The sequence below is a fragment of the Apodemus sylvaticus genome, chromosome 16, assembly GCF_947179515.1.
Source record: "Apodemus sylvaticus chromosome 16, mApoSyl1.1, whole genome shotgun sequence".
Lineage (NCBI taxonomy): Eukaryota > Metazoa > Chordata > Mammalia > Rodentia > Muridae > Apodemus > Apodemus sylvaticus.
In genome coordinates, this window is record NC_067487.1 from 57,996,322 (window position 1) to 58,011,950 (window position 15,629).

The 15,629-nt window shown below is 41.9% G+C and overlaps 1 protein-coding gene across 8 annotated transcripts in view; it reads left to right on the forward strand.

Annotated features, from left to right (window-relative positions):
- Positions 1–15,629, forward strand: part of Mast4 (microtubule associated serine/threonine kinase family member 4) — a 606,534-nt gene that overhangs the window by 539,957 nt on the left and 50,948 nt on the right. For all 8 annotated transcript variants that reach the window (XM_052160085.1, XM_052160077.1, XM_052160082.1 and 5 more), the window contains 5 exons: positions 1,542–1,699; positions 3,643–3,718; positions 5,673–5,882; positions 11,045–11,146; positions 12,716–12,848. In XM_052160085.1, coding sequence (XP_052016045.1) covers positions 1,542–1,699; positions 3,643–3,718; positions 5,673–5,882; positions 11,045–11,146; positions 12,716–12,848 — 679 coding nt within the window. The remainder of the gene's footprint in view (positions 1–1,541; positions 1,700–3,642; positions 3,719–5,672; positions 5,883–11,044; positions 11,147–12,715; positions 12,849–15,629) is intronic.

The following is a 15,629-nucleotide window of genomic DNA, read 5'->3' on the forward strand; positions in this document are numbered from 1 at the left end:
TTTATATGCAGAAGTGGGTTTGCAGACAGAAATGTGGGCAGAGATTTACCTGTGAAGGTACAGGTAAGGTAGAGAGGGGTGTGTGTGTATGTGTGTGTGTGTGTGTGTGTGGGTGTGTTGTGAATTCTGTTTGCTTTTAGTTCTCTCTCTCTTGTGTTTATGTATGTGCATGCATTGTTTGTTTTTAGTTTTCTCTCTTGGATAGTTTTTAGCTTTTCTTTTCTTTTCTTTCTTTCTTTCTTTCTTTCTTTCTTTCTTTCTTTCTTTCTTTCTTTCTTTCTTTCTTTCTGTGTGTGAGAGAGAGAGACAGAGACAGAGACACAGACACAGAGAGTTAGGTTTGGCCCTGGTGCATATGAAGCAAGCATTGTCCCACTGAGCCACACCCTCAGCCCTCCATGTAAATCTCTCCTGTTTTCCTATCTGTTAATTTCCTTATCTTTGCTGTTACACTCCTGCTTCTCTCCTGCTTGATTTTTATGACTCTTTTTCCAGACTTTCTGAATTGATTTAGTTCCGGTGTTTTATTTCCTTTTTTTCATAGTGAATGTATTTTTAAGAGGGCCTGTTTACCCTGAATAAAGCTTTGCTTTATCTCATAATTCTCTCTTGTATTCTCATTTTTATGGTTTATAAAATAATCTCATTACATTATAAAAAATCCCTGTCTATCTTACTATGTACTTAGCAAGGCGTTTTATAATTTCAAGGTGTAGGGATATTTTCAGCTCTGGTCATTAATTTCCAGAACTGCAGTGCTTTACTATTTATGAAGGGCATTCTCTCATAAAAAAATGGGGTTTTGTTGTTGTTGTTTTGTTTTGTTTAACTCTACCTGAACTGACATTTTCAAATGACTAGTATCTTTCAAACATGTGCTCACTGTAGCCCTGTTTCCACGTATTCGAAAATTCTCAATCTCTTTTATTAGCACTGATTTGCTGAGTTTATCATTTTCTAAACCTGGAAGCCAACAGGTCCTCCATTGCCCGGTTCCCAAGGTCAGGTGATTTAAAAGTCACCTGTTCTTAGCAGCTCTCCTTCCGCCATCACGTTCCAGATGTTGAACGATGATTTTAAGAAGTAAATAGAGAGCAAGAGATAAAGCCACAGGACCTCCATGAACCTGTTCAGTGGAGAAGGGATTGCAGGTTATTGCCCTATACCCACCCACCCCCAAAAAGGAAAGGAAAGATAAATAGTCAGGTTTGTTTTTTTTTTTGTTTTTTTTTTTGTTTTTGTTTTTTGTTTTGGCTGGGAAAAGCAGCAGGAATCTCTTCTTGGGTTTTAACTAGCTTTGCGTCTCACAGGTTTGGTTTTTAACCCAGAAAGGAAACTGTCTTTGGGAAGCTACAGTGGGGGTTGGGGGGTGGGCATCTTGAAGGCATGATGAACTCTCAGAAGTCCCTTCCGACATCTAGGTTTTAGTTGCTGTCATGGAACCAGCGTAAAATGGCGGCCTTGCCCAGGGTTGACGCTCTTCATCCTTTCCAGAATTGTTTCTGGAAGTTGTCTCTTAACTTGACTCTGCTCTGTTGCAGTCATCCTGTTCCTCCCAGGAGAAGTTGCACCAGTTACCATATCAGCCAACACCAGATGAACTACACTTCTTGTCCAAACACTTCTGCACAACAGAAAGTATCGCGGCTGAGAACCGGTGCAGAAACACACCCATGCGTCCCCGTTCCCGGAGCCTCAGGTACGTAGACCTGACCTTAGCTGGTATTGACTGAAATTGTTTGTTTCCTACCATATCGGTAATTTGTATGTGTGTGCCCACTGATTGGTGAATTGTCATATATAGAAGCGTGGTATTCCACCTGCAAATCACATCATTAACTACCACAGAGAGGTATTATATTTCTTTCAAGTTTTCACAATGCACTAGTTACTACAAAAGCCATAGGGACTATCTATAAAAATGTCTAGGCATGGCAAGTTCAAGGTCAGCTAATGCTGGTGCAAGAGCAGCTCATAGTATCTACGCAGACAGAGATGTTTGTTGAAAAGAGGGTGGGAGAATAAATGGAAAGATGGTTTCCCCAGATTCAATATTATAAAACCCATAATAGTCTTCTCATTCCATCTTCCCACCTAAGTCTTACTCTCTCCCAGATGATGAGCACATTCTTAGGACTTGTGGCTTCTAAGTTTTGTAGTTGGCAAATTCGGTACCTCTGGGTACCGAATAGGGCTGGCTTCTTGCCTGGCTTTGAATTGTAGGTTTCATAGTAATGTCTCCAGATAGAAGTATCCCCGACCCGGGGGCTTATCCAGGATACTTATGAGAGAGCTCTGGAGATGCTCACGAATGGAAAGAAAGGGAGAAGCAGGCCCGGGGAGGAGGGGAAGTCACAGTATGGATGCCCGTCATCCCACTGCAGGCTGGGATTCCTGTAGACCTGACCCTCCCTTTCTACCCTTGCCCCAGCTCGTCCATCATTGGCCTTTTCCCAGCAGTAGCCCGGGAAGATCCAGTCACCATAGGAAGTTCCTTCCTGCAGCTGAGGGTATCCTGCAGGTCAGATGGCCAACTCTAGGCTTCTGATGATGACACACCCAGCAGCTGGGCAACAGGTCTTCTTAGTGGAGGGAATCAGGGCAAGTGTCTCCACGTCAACATGAGATCACAGGGGGAGAGAATTCGTATATGTCCATCTGTTAAAACCTTTAAAACTGAGCTTGCTGGGTATGCAGCTCAACATGGAAGTTTAGTAAGAAGGGATTTTCCTCTGTGCTTCCGGTTCATAGACTATCATAAACTAGTACCAAAGGAACCCACACTAGATAATTGCAGGATATGGGAATTTATTTTGAAATCTAGAATAAAAAAACAAAAAAACAAAACAAAAAATACCTTTGCCACCTTATCTAGAGTCACCGTGGTTTATTGAAGAGGTTCTGTTTTTAATTTTCCTTAAGTATCCAGGGCATCTAACCTAAGCTATATTTACCCAAGAATACAGGTGCTCCCCTGCCCCCAAACTATACAACTATCTTGCCAGAAAAAAAAAAAAAACAAAAAAAACAAAAAAACACAAAATGGCAAAGATACAAAAGCACAGAACAAGTCATATGCCTGTTTTCTTATGGTATGTAATGCCTGCCTCAGCATCCCAAATAAACATTTGTTAGAGTAGAAAATGGATTTCACCAGAACACCTGTGCCATGGCATAGTCTCCGCCCTCCCTGGTGGTGCGTGGCAGAGCGCAGGTGTAGGAGAGAAGTGTGAAATTGCGCTGGTAAATACATCTTGGATGGTGCTGCTAGTGGCCACCCCGTTTTGTTTGGTACCACAGTTCACTGATTGGTTGCCACAGCTACCTGAGCTCACACCACGTGCATGACCTAATCTCACTGCAAGGGGATCTTCTGCCAGGGCACCGTGACTAGAATTATTCTGTGCCATTGCACTCTGTGAGCTTGCGTTTTGCATCCTGCCCACTGTGTTTGTGTGGTTTGGGGGCACGTGTGTCTACGTGCGTGCTGATGACTGATTTTGTAATTTATTTATCCGAGACGCTACTTCTCATCTGAGGGTTGCATAGTACTTCCGATGCAACTGACTGTTTGTAAATAAAAGGCTTATTTCCATCTCACGCCGTGGCGGGTTTAAAAGGGCGATTTGCTTTGCTTTGCAGCCCTGGACGTTCCCCTGCCTGCTGTGACCATGAAATAATTATGATGAACCATGTCTACAAAGAAAGGTTCCCAAAGGTAACGGGGTTTAAGATGGGAGCGGGCAACATAAGCTTAGCCTCTGTAAAATGCTTTCGTTACAAGAAGTGAGGGCCCCGCCCAGTGATGCTTTGCATTAAGCAGCCCTGTAGCCTTCCTAGAGGTAGAAAAACCTCTAAAAAACCAGGAAGCGAACGACTGCTCTGTCTGATGAAGGTTGCTGGTACCCCGCAGCAGGGGCCCTGCCCTCAGAGGCTCTACATCCTGTCGACATTTGGACCCACATTCCTCATCTGCTGTGCAGTGTCAAGAGCACGTGGTTTTCACTCTTGGAAGCCAGAGTTTGCTGTAGCCTGAAAAACTGGTTTCCTTTTTCAATCTGGTTTTCCCTTCTCATCTCCCTTTCTAACCCACTTCCGGTTGAAGCAGAGGTGTACATTGTCCTGTTCTTCAGCTCACCTGGTCAAAGGAATTAGACCTAAGCCAGAGTGCGGGGAGCCAAGGCTTGTTGCCACGCCCCTTGGTTCCCAGTAGCAGCTCTCCGAGCCCCACCCCCACCCGGACCCCCTCACCTCAGTTCCGTGCCTTCTCTCCCGCGGGGGCTCTGCAGGACAGGGCAAAGGCTGCCCCTCCACAGCATTTGGACCACCACCTTGCTGCTTTTGTTGCTAGAAGCAGGAGAACAAAGGAAGTTCTTAAGGTTCACAAACCAGGAGCAGAGTACTTATTATTTGTAATGAACCTCACATTGATGGCATTGATTAGCTCTGTTTTACCTATTTATCACATGCCGCTTGCCCACCACGGAAGCAGATATTGACCATGCCTGGTTAATGAGGTTCAATGTTGAGGAGAGAGCAGGGCGGGGAGAGGGAATCTCCCTGTCCATGTAGCTCTTGTAAGCCAGGAATATTGTTTAGCCAGTAGGCCGTCACAGGGAAGAAAATGAAGGTTGGGAAGGAAATCGTAGATCTGTTTTATGAGGGGCATCCCCTTGGCCATGCGCTAAGGGTACAGCGTTTGCAGTATGAGATAAAGCTGCTTTCTGTTTACTCCTGGCACACTGAAACCTCGTCATGAAAACAAACTCTTGGCTCGCACTGGGGAACTCTGGCATAGCGCGAGATTCGAATAACAACTAAAGAAACACATCTCTTTTTTTTTTTTTTTTTTTTTTTGATAACCAATCTGAAGGAGCCTATGATCTAACACAACAGCAGAGCCCTCCACAAACATGCTTAGAGTTATTTCAAGAAGTTTACATGAACCAAAGGATGCATCAGATAAGGGGAACTGATGGCCAGGAACACAACTTTTTAATTCCGCAAATACTTATTATCTATATACCATGAAGTAAGGTAGTGCCTCTCACTTCTCCATCTCCCACTCTATTTATCCATTTATCATCTGTTTCTCTCTCTCTCTCTCTCTCTCTATATATATATATATATATATATATATATATATAATCAGTGCTCTGTTAGCTTACTAGTGGAAGGCACAGGAATTTTCTCTATTGCTCTGCCCGACATGTGTATACTTTCCTATAGTGGCATTGTCCTTGCCAGTCTAGTTCACATGTCAGTGACTCATGAGGTTCACAGATGCAGCATTAACACCAACAGCCAACATCTATACTCATTCTCAGTGTAGTTCAGTCAGTGGGTTCACACTAACGTGTAATTACATGGTTGCACCATGATCATATCAAACCGAAGTGAAGTTTTTTTGTGGCATGCACGTGCATGCACACATGCGTGCTGGTGACGGTGGTGGTGGTGGTGGAAACGGTACAGAGCCTCACTCACACTAGCCAAGTGCTCTCTACCAGGGACCTATGCTTCCAGCCCCGAAATGAAGCTTCTTTCGAATGCAGTTCTCAGGATTGTTTTAGCAACTCACAGTCTGAAAACGAAAGAGTGCCCACCGAGTGGCTCACGCGTGACTCCTTGTGTTACACCTATATGTGTGTCTGTGTGTGTCCTTCCCACAGGCGACGGCTCAGATGGAAGAGCGACTAAAGGAGATCATCACCAGCTACTCTCCAGACCGTGTTCTCCCCTTGGCAGACGGAGTGCTCAGCTTCACTCACCATCAAATCATTGAGCTGGCTCGGGACTGTTTGGATAAATCCCACCAGGGTCTCATCACGTCCAGATACTTTCTTGAATTGCAGCACAAACTGGATAAGTTGCTACAGGAGGTAGGAACAAGGTTTCTATTCTGCGTGTAGTTCTCTGATTCGTTCTGCATCCCTCTTGGACAGAATACTTTTACGAAACCATTTGCTTATAAGGAGTTCCCTAAAAGTAGTTCACATTCCAGGAAAGCGTGTCGTGGTCGTAAGGGGTGGTACAAGGGGAGGCGTGCAAGTTAACCTCCCAGATTGCTACTTGCTGTGAGTTGGTTCTGGTCATTATGTATTATAATAATAGAAAATCAGTGCAATCACTTTTATAGGAACCTTGGGACCCAATAATCTATGATAAGTGGATTGTGAATGATTTTTAAGCAATGATCCCCGCCCCCTAACTTTATCTGTAAAATTATAAATTGCCTGAGTGGATGTGTGTTATTTGATGCGGCTATCTAATTTTAATTCCTAAAAAAGCTAAATGGGAAACTGTTAGCTTCTCCTAGGCTCTGTGTCCTGTTCATTACCCTGCATGCTGTATTGGGTAGTAAATTGGAAACTTCTATTTTCCTTAATATCAGCTCTTCTTCTAACAAAATATCCAATTTCCAAAATGACAGATAAACACAGGACCCTGTCTGCCCAACACCCTCGTGCCTCGCTCCTGATAACACCTAGAATGGGCAGGGAGTGTGTATGGTGGGATAGAATTTGTGTATAATACAGCTCTTCTGGCGGAAATTGATTGGGTGCATCCTACACAGGAAACCTATTTAACCTATATGTGGATTTATAGTACTTCAGTATCTCTTAGGGCATAAATTATATCCGTGTAAATATAATCATGGTGGGTTTTTTTTTCTCTGAATGAATGTATAAATAACCCACTAAACCGAAGAAAAAATAGTAGCATTCTACTTTTGAGAAATCCATCAGTCCTTTCCCCTCCATGGCTGAGTCCTCACAGGATAAGAAGGGGCCTCTCTGGCTGGCAGCTGCCACTTCTCTTCCCGTACTCGTCCAAGCTTCCCAACAGCATTTCCTCCGTGGTTCCCACTTCTCATATGTTACTTGTAAAGCCCCGTTCCTTAGATTGTCTCAAAGAGTGAACACATGGATTTTTGGGTTTGGTTGTTGTTAATTTACCATTGGACATTGCCAGTTCTGCCACAAACTTAACTGAAAGGGGACGTGTAGGGAATTGGCCATGTACTTGACTCTCCTGGCCTTGTGCACTTGCTGGCACAGCTGCTAAGGCCTACATCTGTCCTTGTACCATGCCCACCACACAACTGATGGTAACACATGGACCGGCACTAGTCCACAGATCGCAACTTCAACTGAACACAAGGATTCTGCAGAGCCACATGCTCTCGTTGCACATCTACAATGCTATAGGACATGTAGAGGCTATCAAAGACTTTATCCCATGAATGGCTTCTGAACATCTTGCATGAGGTGTCCTGACCACTGATTCCACTTTCTTTATTTTTTCTAATTTTTTAAAAGATTTGTTAATTATTATATGTAAATACACCGTAGCTGTCTTGAGACACACCAGAAGAGGGTGTCAGATCTCAATGCGGATGGTTGTGAGCCACCATGTGGTTGCTGGGATTTGAACTTATGACTTCTGGAAGAGCGGTCAGTGCTTTTAACCGCTGAGCCATCTCTCTGGCAGATTCTACTTTCAATTTACAGGAGCAGGCCTGTTTTACCAGGGTCTTCACCATTTCCTTTCTATCCCCTGACTATATGCTCTTCATCTTGGGACTCCCTGTTTATTCCTTCCCTGTTTCTTATAAAGACTTCCTTTCTAGCCCACATTTCTATGAGTCAGTTTTCTCCAATCTCATTTGTGTTCTTCTGTTTCTCTTTCCCCTACTGGAGGTCTTTGTTTGTTGTCTTAAATGACAGTCCTTTGGACTTTGGTGGCTTTCAGTGTGTATGTGTGTGTGTGTGTGTGTGTGTGTGTGTGTAAGCAACAGCTTAATATCAAACTTGAGATTTGTGTGTCTGCCTGCCTCTTGTATATCTTTGGACTTGGCTAGCCTGCTGTAGCAATGCTTGGTAACCCCCACATGGCTCAAGTAGACTTAGCATCTTCTTAACTGTGACTTTGCTGTTACTATCACCACCCTAGCACTTGGTAGGGTTCTGAGTTAGGATAATCTCTTTCTCTACAACGGGCAACTGTTAGCATCTTCAGGATCTTCCTTGAGATTCTCCAGCCTTTCTCTCCTTTTCTTTTGCTACCTGGCTCAGATCCTCCTCTTCGCCAGACTTCTTACTTCCAAACCTAACCCTTCAAATCCATGTATCTGTTCAGCTCCGAGAATAGCTCATCCCTTTTCATCCATGGGGATCGATCCACTTGGCTTAAGACAAACACCACAGCATAGCCTGTGTCTTTAGTCCCCACTTGTTCTGTGTAGCCATGAAACATTCTAACGAGATTTAAGGTGGGAAGGGAGGGAAGCCTCAAATTTGTATCATCGAGCTCTTTGAAGACCACAGGTCCTGGTGCCTAGCTCAGTGTTCAGTGTTTGGTATTTATGGATTCCTCAGTGATTTTGGGAGGGAGAGAAGAAGGAGGAGAACACATTTGGAAGCATATCAAAACACTTGATATAATGTCAAATATCTCCTCCTCCTTCTCCTCCTCCTCTTCCACATCCTCCTTCTCCTTCTTGTCATCATATCAGTATTTATGCATTGGCACACATTTAAAAGAAGCAGACCAGGGGGCTCTAGAGTCAGATTCTAAGGCCTCCTCCTTCCTGAACTCCATAGGGTCACCAAAGATACAAACATGATAGCATCATAAAGACCAGCTTAGTCTCGCATTCTGTCCTGGCCTTTCCAGGCAGTTCCTTAAGAAGATAGAATCAATATCCATAGTTATGGAAAGCTACCCTGTATTTTTGTTGATGAATGGCAGACATGGCAGATTGTTTTATGGCAATTAAATAAATCTTAGCATTTCAGGGATCTTCCAAGTGGGTGGGATGACAGATGACAAAGGTTAATTTTTAGAGAAATTTTCCCTTTGAGCCGGAGAAGCACGTATACCAGTGCCACAAAGGTCATTGTTAGAAGGGAGTTAGAATGTCTTCTGTGCTTCTTCACAGATGCAGTTTCTTTTAATCATTTGCAACAATTCAGTCTCCCTTCAGAGCCACATTGCCAGTGTCTGGCCAGAGCATGGAACAAAACCTGTCTGACAGGAACAGGCCACTTCTGGGGAGAGTGGAGCTATGGGAACAGGCTGTGGCCTCTTCTGGCACACACTTGTCCGTTTCCAGATGTGTCTCTCGGAGCCCAGCAAGCCTGTCTCCTCACCATGTTTCCACTGTCAATCTTTCGCATAACTCAAGGCACAGATCTCCTCCTGGTTTGAACAGCTTGATTTAACAGATGCCTTTTAAAGGCCGAGGTCTAGGTCAATTTCAGATGAATGCTTTTATGTCTACAGTCTCTTTTTCACTGAAGTGTATTTAGCTAAAGAAAATAAACCACAAAGGAAACGCTAACCTACTCTCAAATCTGGGTCACAATCCTTTTTAATAGTGGCCAACACTTACAATACAAACTCTGGGACTTTATTAGTCCCTTTGGAGCTTGCTGCAAGGAACCAGGAAGCCAGTTACTTCTCATGCTGTGCTGTTCCATTGGTGGTTGTTTTAGTGAAGCCTGTCTTCCTTCACGAATTTGGTAAATAAATATTATTTAAGCTAATGGAACTCATATGTCTTGGAGTAAGACATAGCCGATATGTGTTAAAAGTTGGAACATGTCATCGTTTTGATGGTCTTTGAAAGGAAACCTTTCCCATTTGAATTGACTATTCTCTTTTGCGGGAAAACAAGAAAGCATGCCTCAGTGTTTTAGATATTCTTTACATTTGTGAATTCATAAAACAGCAACCGTTATAGGAACATCCATCCCAGAGTGTCACCAAGAAGTTAGATAGGCTTCTGTTTGTCTTTCAGCCTTTCAAGATTTGTGTTTAGTGATAATGAACCACAAAAAAGAATATGTTGCTGTTCTGAGGATTAGCTGTATTTCCTAAAATTTCTTTTCCTTGCAAAACAAACACTAGAAAAAAATGTAAAGGTAGCTTGTGTTTGATATGTAGACTAATTTTTTTCTAAAGATATAGAACATGTCCTATTCTAAAGCTAGTTCTTCATTTTTATTTTCATGCAAGCTATGGGTTGTACATTAGCTTAAATGCAGTGGACATGTTACAATCATTTTTCCTAAGTTTTATCTGCATGCATTTTTGAAGATGGGACTTTTGTCATTGATGAACATCCCCAAGAATGATCAAACCTGTTTCTTAACCTTTCTGAAATTATATCCTCTAGTCCTGGCAACACGTTGGTTCTGTTCCTACATCTTTAGGAAATTATATCATAAAACCCTTAAAAATTATGAAGCCTTCAAAAATAAACATGCATAGTTTCCATTCAAATTTTATCCTCTGCCTGCTCTAATATTGTATTGTCAGATTTATTCAAGAAAATATTAAAAATGTCAGTGTCTATTAACAAGTTAACCTCTGCTGTTGGAATATTTATTGTGCTCAGGCAACACATGAAATAAAATTTAACAAGTATTTAATCCAATTCAGTTTTGCTAAGCTAAGTTTTTGGGTGTTATTCATTGAGTGAGTGTTGTTGAGTCTACATGTGTATCTGAAATTAAACGATTAACATTTGCTGTGCCACTATATTACACCCCACATGTGGTAAAATAACTACCTTGGAGGCCAATTGTAGTATGTGCCTGAACTACATTTCACAAGTAAATTAGATTCGTGGGATAACAAAAACAGCCCGTCTCTACCTTTGCCACCAATGTCTAGAATGTTCCATCAGCCAGGGCCAAACTCGTGGTCAGCTGCCACTGCTGGCGCCCCACTCTGGGTGGATCATAAATTTAATGTCTCCTTCGCTCAGGGCCCACACTAACCGACCTTATCCTTACATCTGATTTCTAAAACATAATAAATCAAAGTTTTGCGATTAAACTTTAGCTAATAGAGCTATTTTGTAGATGTCTGATAGTGTTCGTTTATGTCAGACATAATGCCTATTAAGAGTGTTTTCTAAGTCACTTAATTTTGGATTTTTAAAAAAAATTAGCCAATTAGCATGCTTTGCTGATTTTCTTTTCCACTTAGTGGAGCCCTCTCTAGCATCTTTCTGATCATTGCTCTTTCCTAGGCTCATGATCGCTCTGAAAGTGGAGAACTGGCATTTATTAAGCAGCTAGTCCGAAAGATCCTAATTGTTATTGCCCGCCCTGCTCGGTTATTGGAGTGTTTGGTAAGCTGCCTTTAGATGTGACTACATTATTTATCATTAAACGTGGAAAGTAGCGGCCATTGGAAGGCTCCGATTTCACTCAACTTCAACCACGGGTGCTAAACGGAAAGAGTCAGGAGGGACTACAGCGTGTGAATGCTTATGATGACATCCATATGTGGCCTGTCTCCTGATTTTGAGAAGGAATTCTGGTGTTGGCGCTGTTATTAAGCAGTAGTCATATTGCATTCTGGTCAAGCATGAAGGATGATCATGGGATAATTTGCTTGGCCCTATCTTAGCATGATAACCTTATGCCACAGCTAATTTAAAATGCTTTCTGTGCCTCATGTTTCTGGAGTTGCTAAGATTCATACTGAAGGAAGTCAGGGGTATGGTGACCCGTGGCTATACTTACTGGTTTTAGAATGTGCTAGAGATAAGTGCTCGTTGGCAACCCACTTGAAAGCAAGGCACCACCCAGATCTGAAGGGATGAGATTCGAGAACACTAGCTAGCTGCCTTTCATGTTTATAACTTTTGGCCAACAATCATTTTCTTCACTCAAGATTTTTGGTTTTATAATACTCTGAGAATTCAGTCAAGACTATAAACAAATTCAAGGCTTTGCACATAGTCTTTAAGGGCCTGTGAGTACCATATGAAAATTCACTTCCAACTTGTGCTGACGACTAACGTCTGTCCATGTGTGACGGCTTTCAGCGTCACTCACGATGTGTATCCGGTCTCAGGTGCTTTGGTTTTATTCTTCCTTTAATTAACATTCATAATGTTTTATGAAATGGAAATATTCATAGCCCCATAAATATGCAGAGTGCCTGATGAGACACAGGAGGGGAGATCTCAGAAGCCAGCAAAGCAAGCCGGGCCTGGTGGCACATGCCTCTTTAGTCTCAGTTACGCGGGGACCGAGGTGGAATGCTCTTACATTGAGGAATCCGAGGCTAGACTAGGCAACTGTCTTAGTTAGGATTTACTGCTGTGAACACCATGACCAATGCAAATTTTATAAAAGACAACATTTAATTGGGGTTGACTTATAGGCTCAGAGGTTCAGTCCATTATCATCAAGGCAGAAACATGGCAGCATCCAGGCAGATATGGTGCAGGAGGAGCTGAGAGTTTTACATCTTCAACTGAAGGCTGCTAGTGGAAGACTGACTTCCAGGCAACTAGGGTGAGGGTCTTAAGCCCATACCCTCAGTTACACACCTACTCCAACAAGGCCACACCTCCTAATAGGGTCACTCCCTAGGCCAATCAAATACCAACCATCATAACACACCTCAACTCAGTGGGCTTCTAGTCTTTAATAGAACACTTTACCTTCAAAGTTACATTACAGAGAAACGGGAAGACTGGAAATAGTCATTTCCTTTAGGTCACCAGTTGTATATATGCCTGGCCTTGGAGTATGACTAGGTTTCAACTATGAAGTGAGACTTGTATACTGTGTAAAGGCATTTACCTCCTCTCTTCATATATAAAGTTCAACTATGTCAGCTTTGCTGTGAGTGAGATTTATGTAATGAAACCTCAGACTATTAATCTGTGCCCGTCATCTGCCAGGAATTTGATCCTGAAGAATTTTATTACCTATTGGAAGCTGCAGAAGGCCATGCCAAAGAAGGCCAAGGAATCAAAACTGACATTCCCAGGTACATCATCAGCCAGCTGGGACTCAATAAGGACCCCTTGGAAGGTGAGCGCTGATGGGGTGGGTCTTCACTTGCTCTGACTGTGGTGGCATCTAGACGAGCTTCATGATCAATCTTTACATTCCTCATGTTGGATATCTCTCTGAAAAGATCCCTTTTGGGGGAGGCCAGTTAGTATCAGAAAGAAATAACCATGGTTGAGCACAGAGGAGACAGTGAGCATGCCCAGTGTATGTCAGCTAGAGAGCAGGGCTGGCCTGGCTGGATGAGAGACCTCCAGACAGGAGAGGACTTGATGTCCCCAGGAGAGCTTTGATTCCATCCTCCCCCAGCCCTTCGCTTACAAAACTCAGTGGGGTGACTCCAGAGAGCACTTTTAATTTTTCAAAGCATTGCTAGAAATCATCATTCATGAACTGGAGAGATGGCTCAGTGGTTAAGAGCACTCACTGTTCTTCCAGAAGCCCTGAGTTCAATTCCCAGCAACCACACGGTGGCTCACAACCATCTGTAACGGGCATCCGATGCCCTCTTCTAATGTATCTGAAGACAGCCACAGTATACCCACGTACATAAAATAAATCTTTAAAAAAAAATAAAACAAAACAAAATCATCATTCATTTAAAATTGACATTTAAATTTAATTTAGAAGGAATGCAGCTAGAGTAGCTGCCTTTAGGCTGAGTCCAGCATTTGTAGGGACCTTTCCAGCTTACTTGTCTCAGGTAAGTGGGAAAAATCGTCACATGTGAAAGAGAGCCAGAGGTTAAGAGAGATGACTCCTTCAGAGCTTGTAAGAGGAATATGTGGTTGATCCCCAGGAAGAAAGATTTAATTCTGTTAAACACCGAGAATAAGAAACATCCTAGAGTCATTTTTCCATAAGTAAGTAAGTAAATAAGTAAATAAATAAATAAATAAATAAATAAATAAATAAATAAATAAATGTTGGTATCCCCTCCCATCCTTTTCTGGTTCTCTGTTTGATATTGTTATATACAACACTTAGTCTGCATACCACCCCAAAAGACTCATAAGCTATCATGGCCTTTCTTGTTCCAAATCATCTTCCTGGTTCATTAAATTGAATTTGCAGACTGTATTTACCCTGTTCAATTGTTTGTGATGGAGGTAAATGTTGGTGCAGAGAGATTTTTCTTTTTCCCGTCCTAAGCTAGGTAGCTGCTTTTTGGCCCGTTCTTTCCCATCTCCCCGCTTGGTTTGCTCTTGCGGACATAGTATCTTTGCTTCTAGTGAAATGATGCATGCATTACCGGGAGATAATGCCAGATAAATTTATACTATACTGAAAGCAGTACCACAACAGATTCATCACTTACAGAGGCTGGTGACTGCTTCTCTGAAAAGTTCCCTGGGGAGAGATTTTCTCCCATGGCTTTTAAATTACCATCTTTACCTTTTTGAATCACGAGTCTTCAGAAATGGTTTAAATCAATGAAATAAAAAGGGCAGATGTTTAATGGTATTTAGATGAGTTTTAAAAAATCTCTTCAGGCATTACAAAATGATGGCTTAGCTTCCTGCCTTGAAAGCTGACACTTGGTTCCATCCCATTACTACCCACTGCTTACAAATAATATGGATTTCCCAGATAATACTTATTTAGCTGAAATTCTATTTAAAACAGAACCCTCTTTTAATTTTTTTTTTATGAAAATAATTGGAGAGGGGGAGGCTGTCAAGGCATGTTAGAGTGACTCTTCACGCCAATATAGTTAAGGCTGCATCAGCCTGTGGCTTATCAACCAGTGAGCCCTGTTCAGTTTTCTTCTGGCATTAAATGTCACTATAGACAGAACTTTGACACATGAATAATGCCCTCTCATATATCTGAATAGATTTAAAACAAAACAAAACTGTAGAGGTCTGCGACACATTTGGGTTGAATAGTGTAAATTTATCACTAGGAATTTATTTTTACTCCCCGTCGTTTTCTTGATTCATTCTGAGAAAAGTCTTTCAATACATTTTTAATACTTACAATAGCTTCTCCAGGAACTCTTGAGATACTTTTTCTTTGCTTTCTTATTAACATCAAAATGGACAAACCTATGTCTGTCCTTTGGTGCACAGGAGAGAGTTCTAGGCTGGGCTGTTACCTTGACTGTGCAAATACATAAGCCACTTGTGTCTGCATAAAATTAAGTAAAAGTTCACAGACATAATCGTTATGATGGGACGGCACAATAGGTGCTTCTCAAATAGAAATGCCTGGGGCTGGTTTGCTGCATAGTATCAAGTAGTATCACAGGTCGTGAAAGCGCCTCAAACCAACTGTACCTCGGTTTGTCCAAGTCTCTGTGTCTAAAGGTGCAGGTCACACTGCAAGCCTGAATCATATCTATATCGACACCGAGAAAGCATTTGCTTGAAGCACAATTTTACTCTGGAATTTCACCAGTATCTAAAGTAGGGAAGTTAATGCCACTGCTATTTCAAAATCTGGAATTTATACATTTTCACCTAAAGGCAGGACCCAGTGTGGTCTTGCTTTCTCTAAGTTATGAATAATCACTGCCCCTGAATATATATATATATATATATATATATATATATATATATATATATATATAAGAACACAAACATATTAAATAAAGGCCCAAGGAGCAATTTTAAATGCTTACAAAACTGCTAAAAACTATAACTCTTTGTTAATACATTTACTTTTGAAAAAAATGCATTGGGTGAAAATTCTTTTATATTCTTTATTAAAAAATATCTAGCTGGGTGGTGGTAGTGCACACTTTTAATCCTACCATTCAGGAGGCAGAAGCAGGTGGATCTCTCTGAGTTTAAGGTCAGC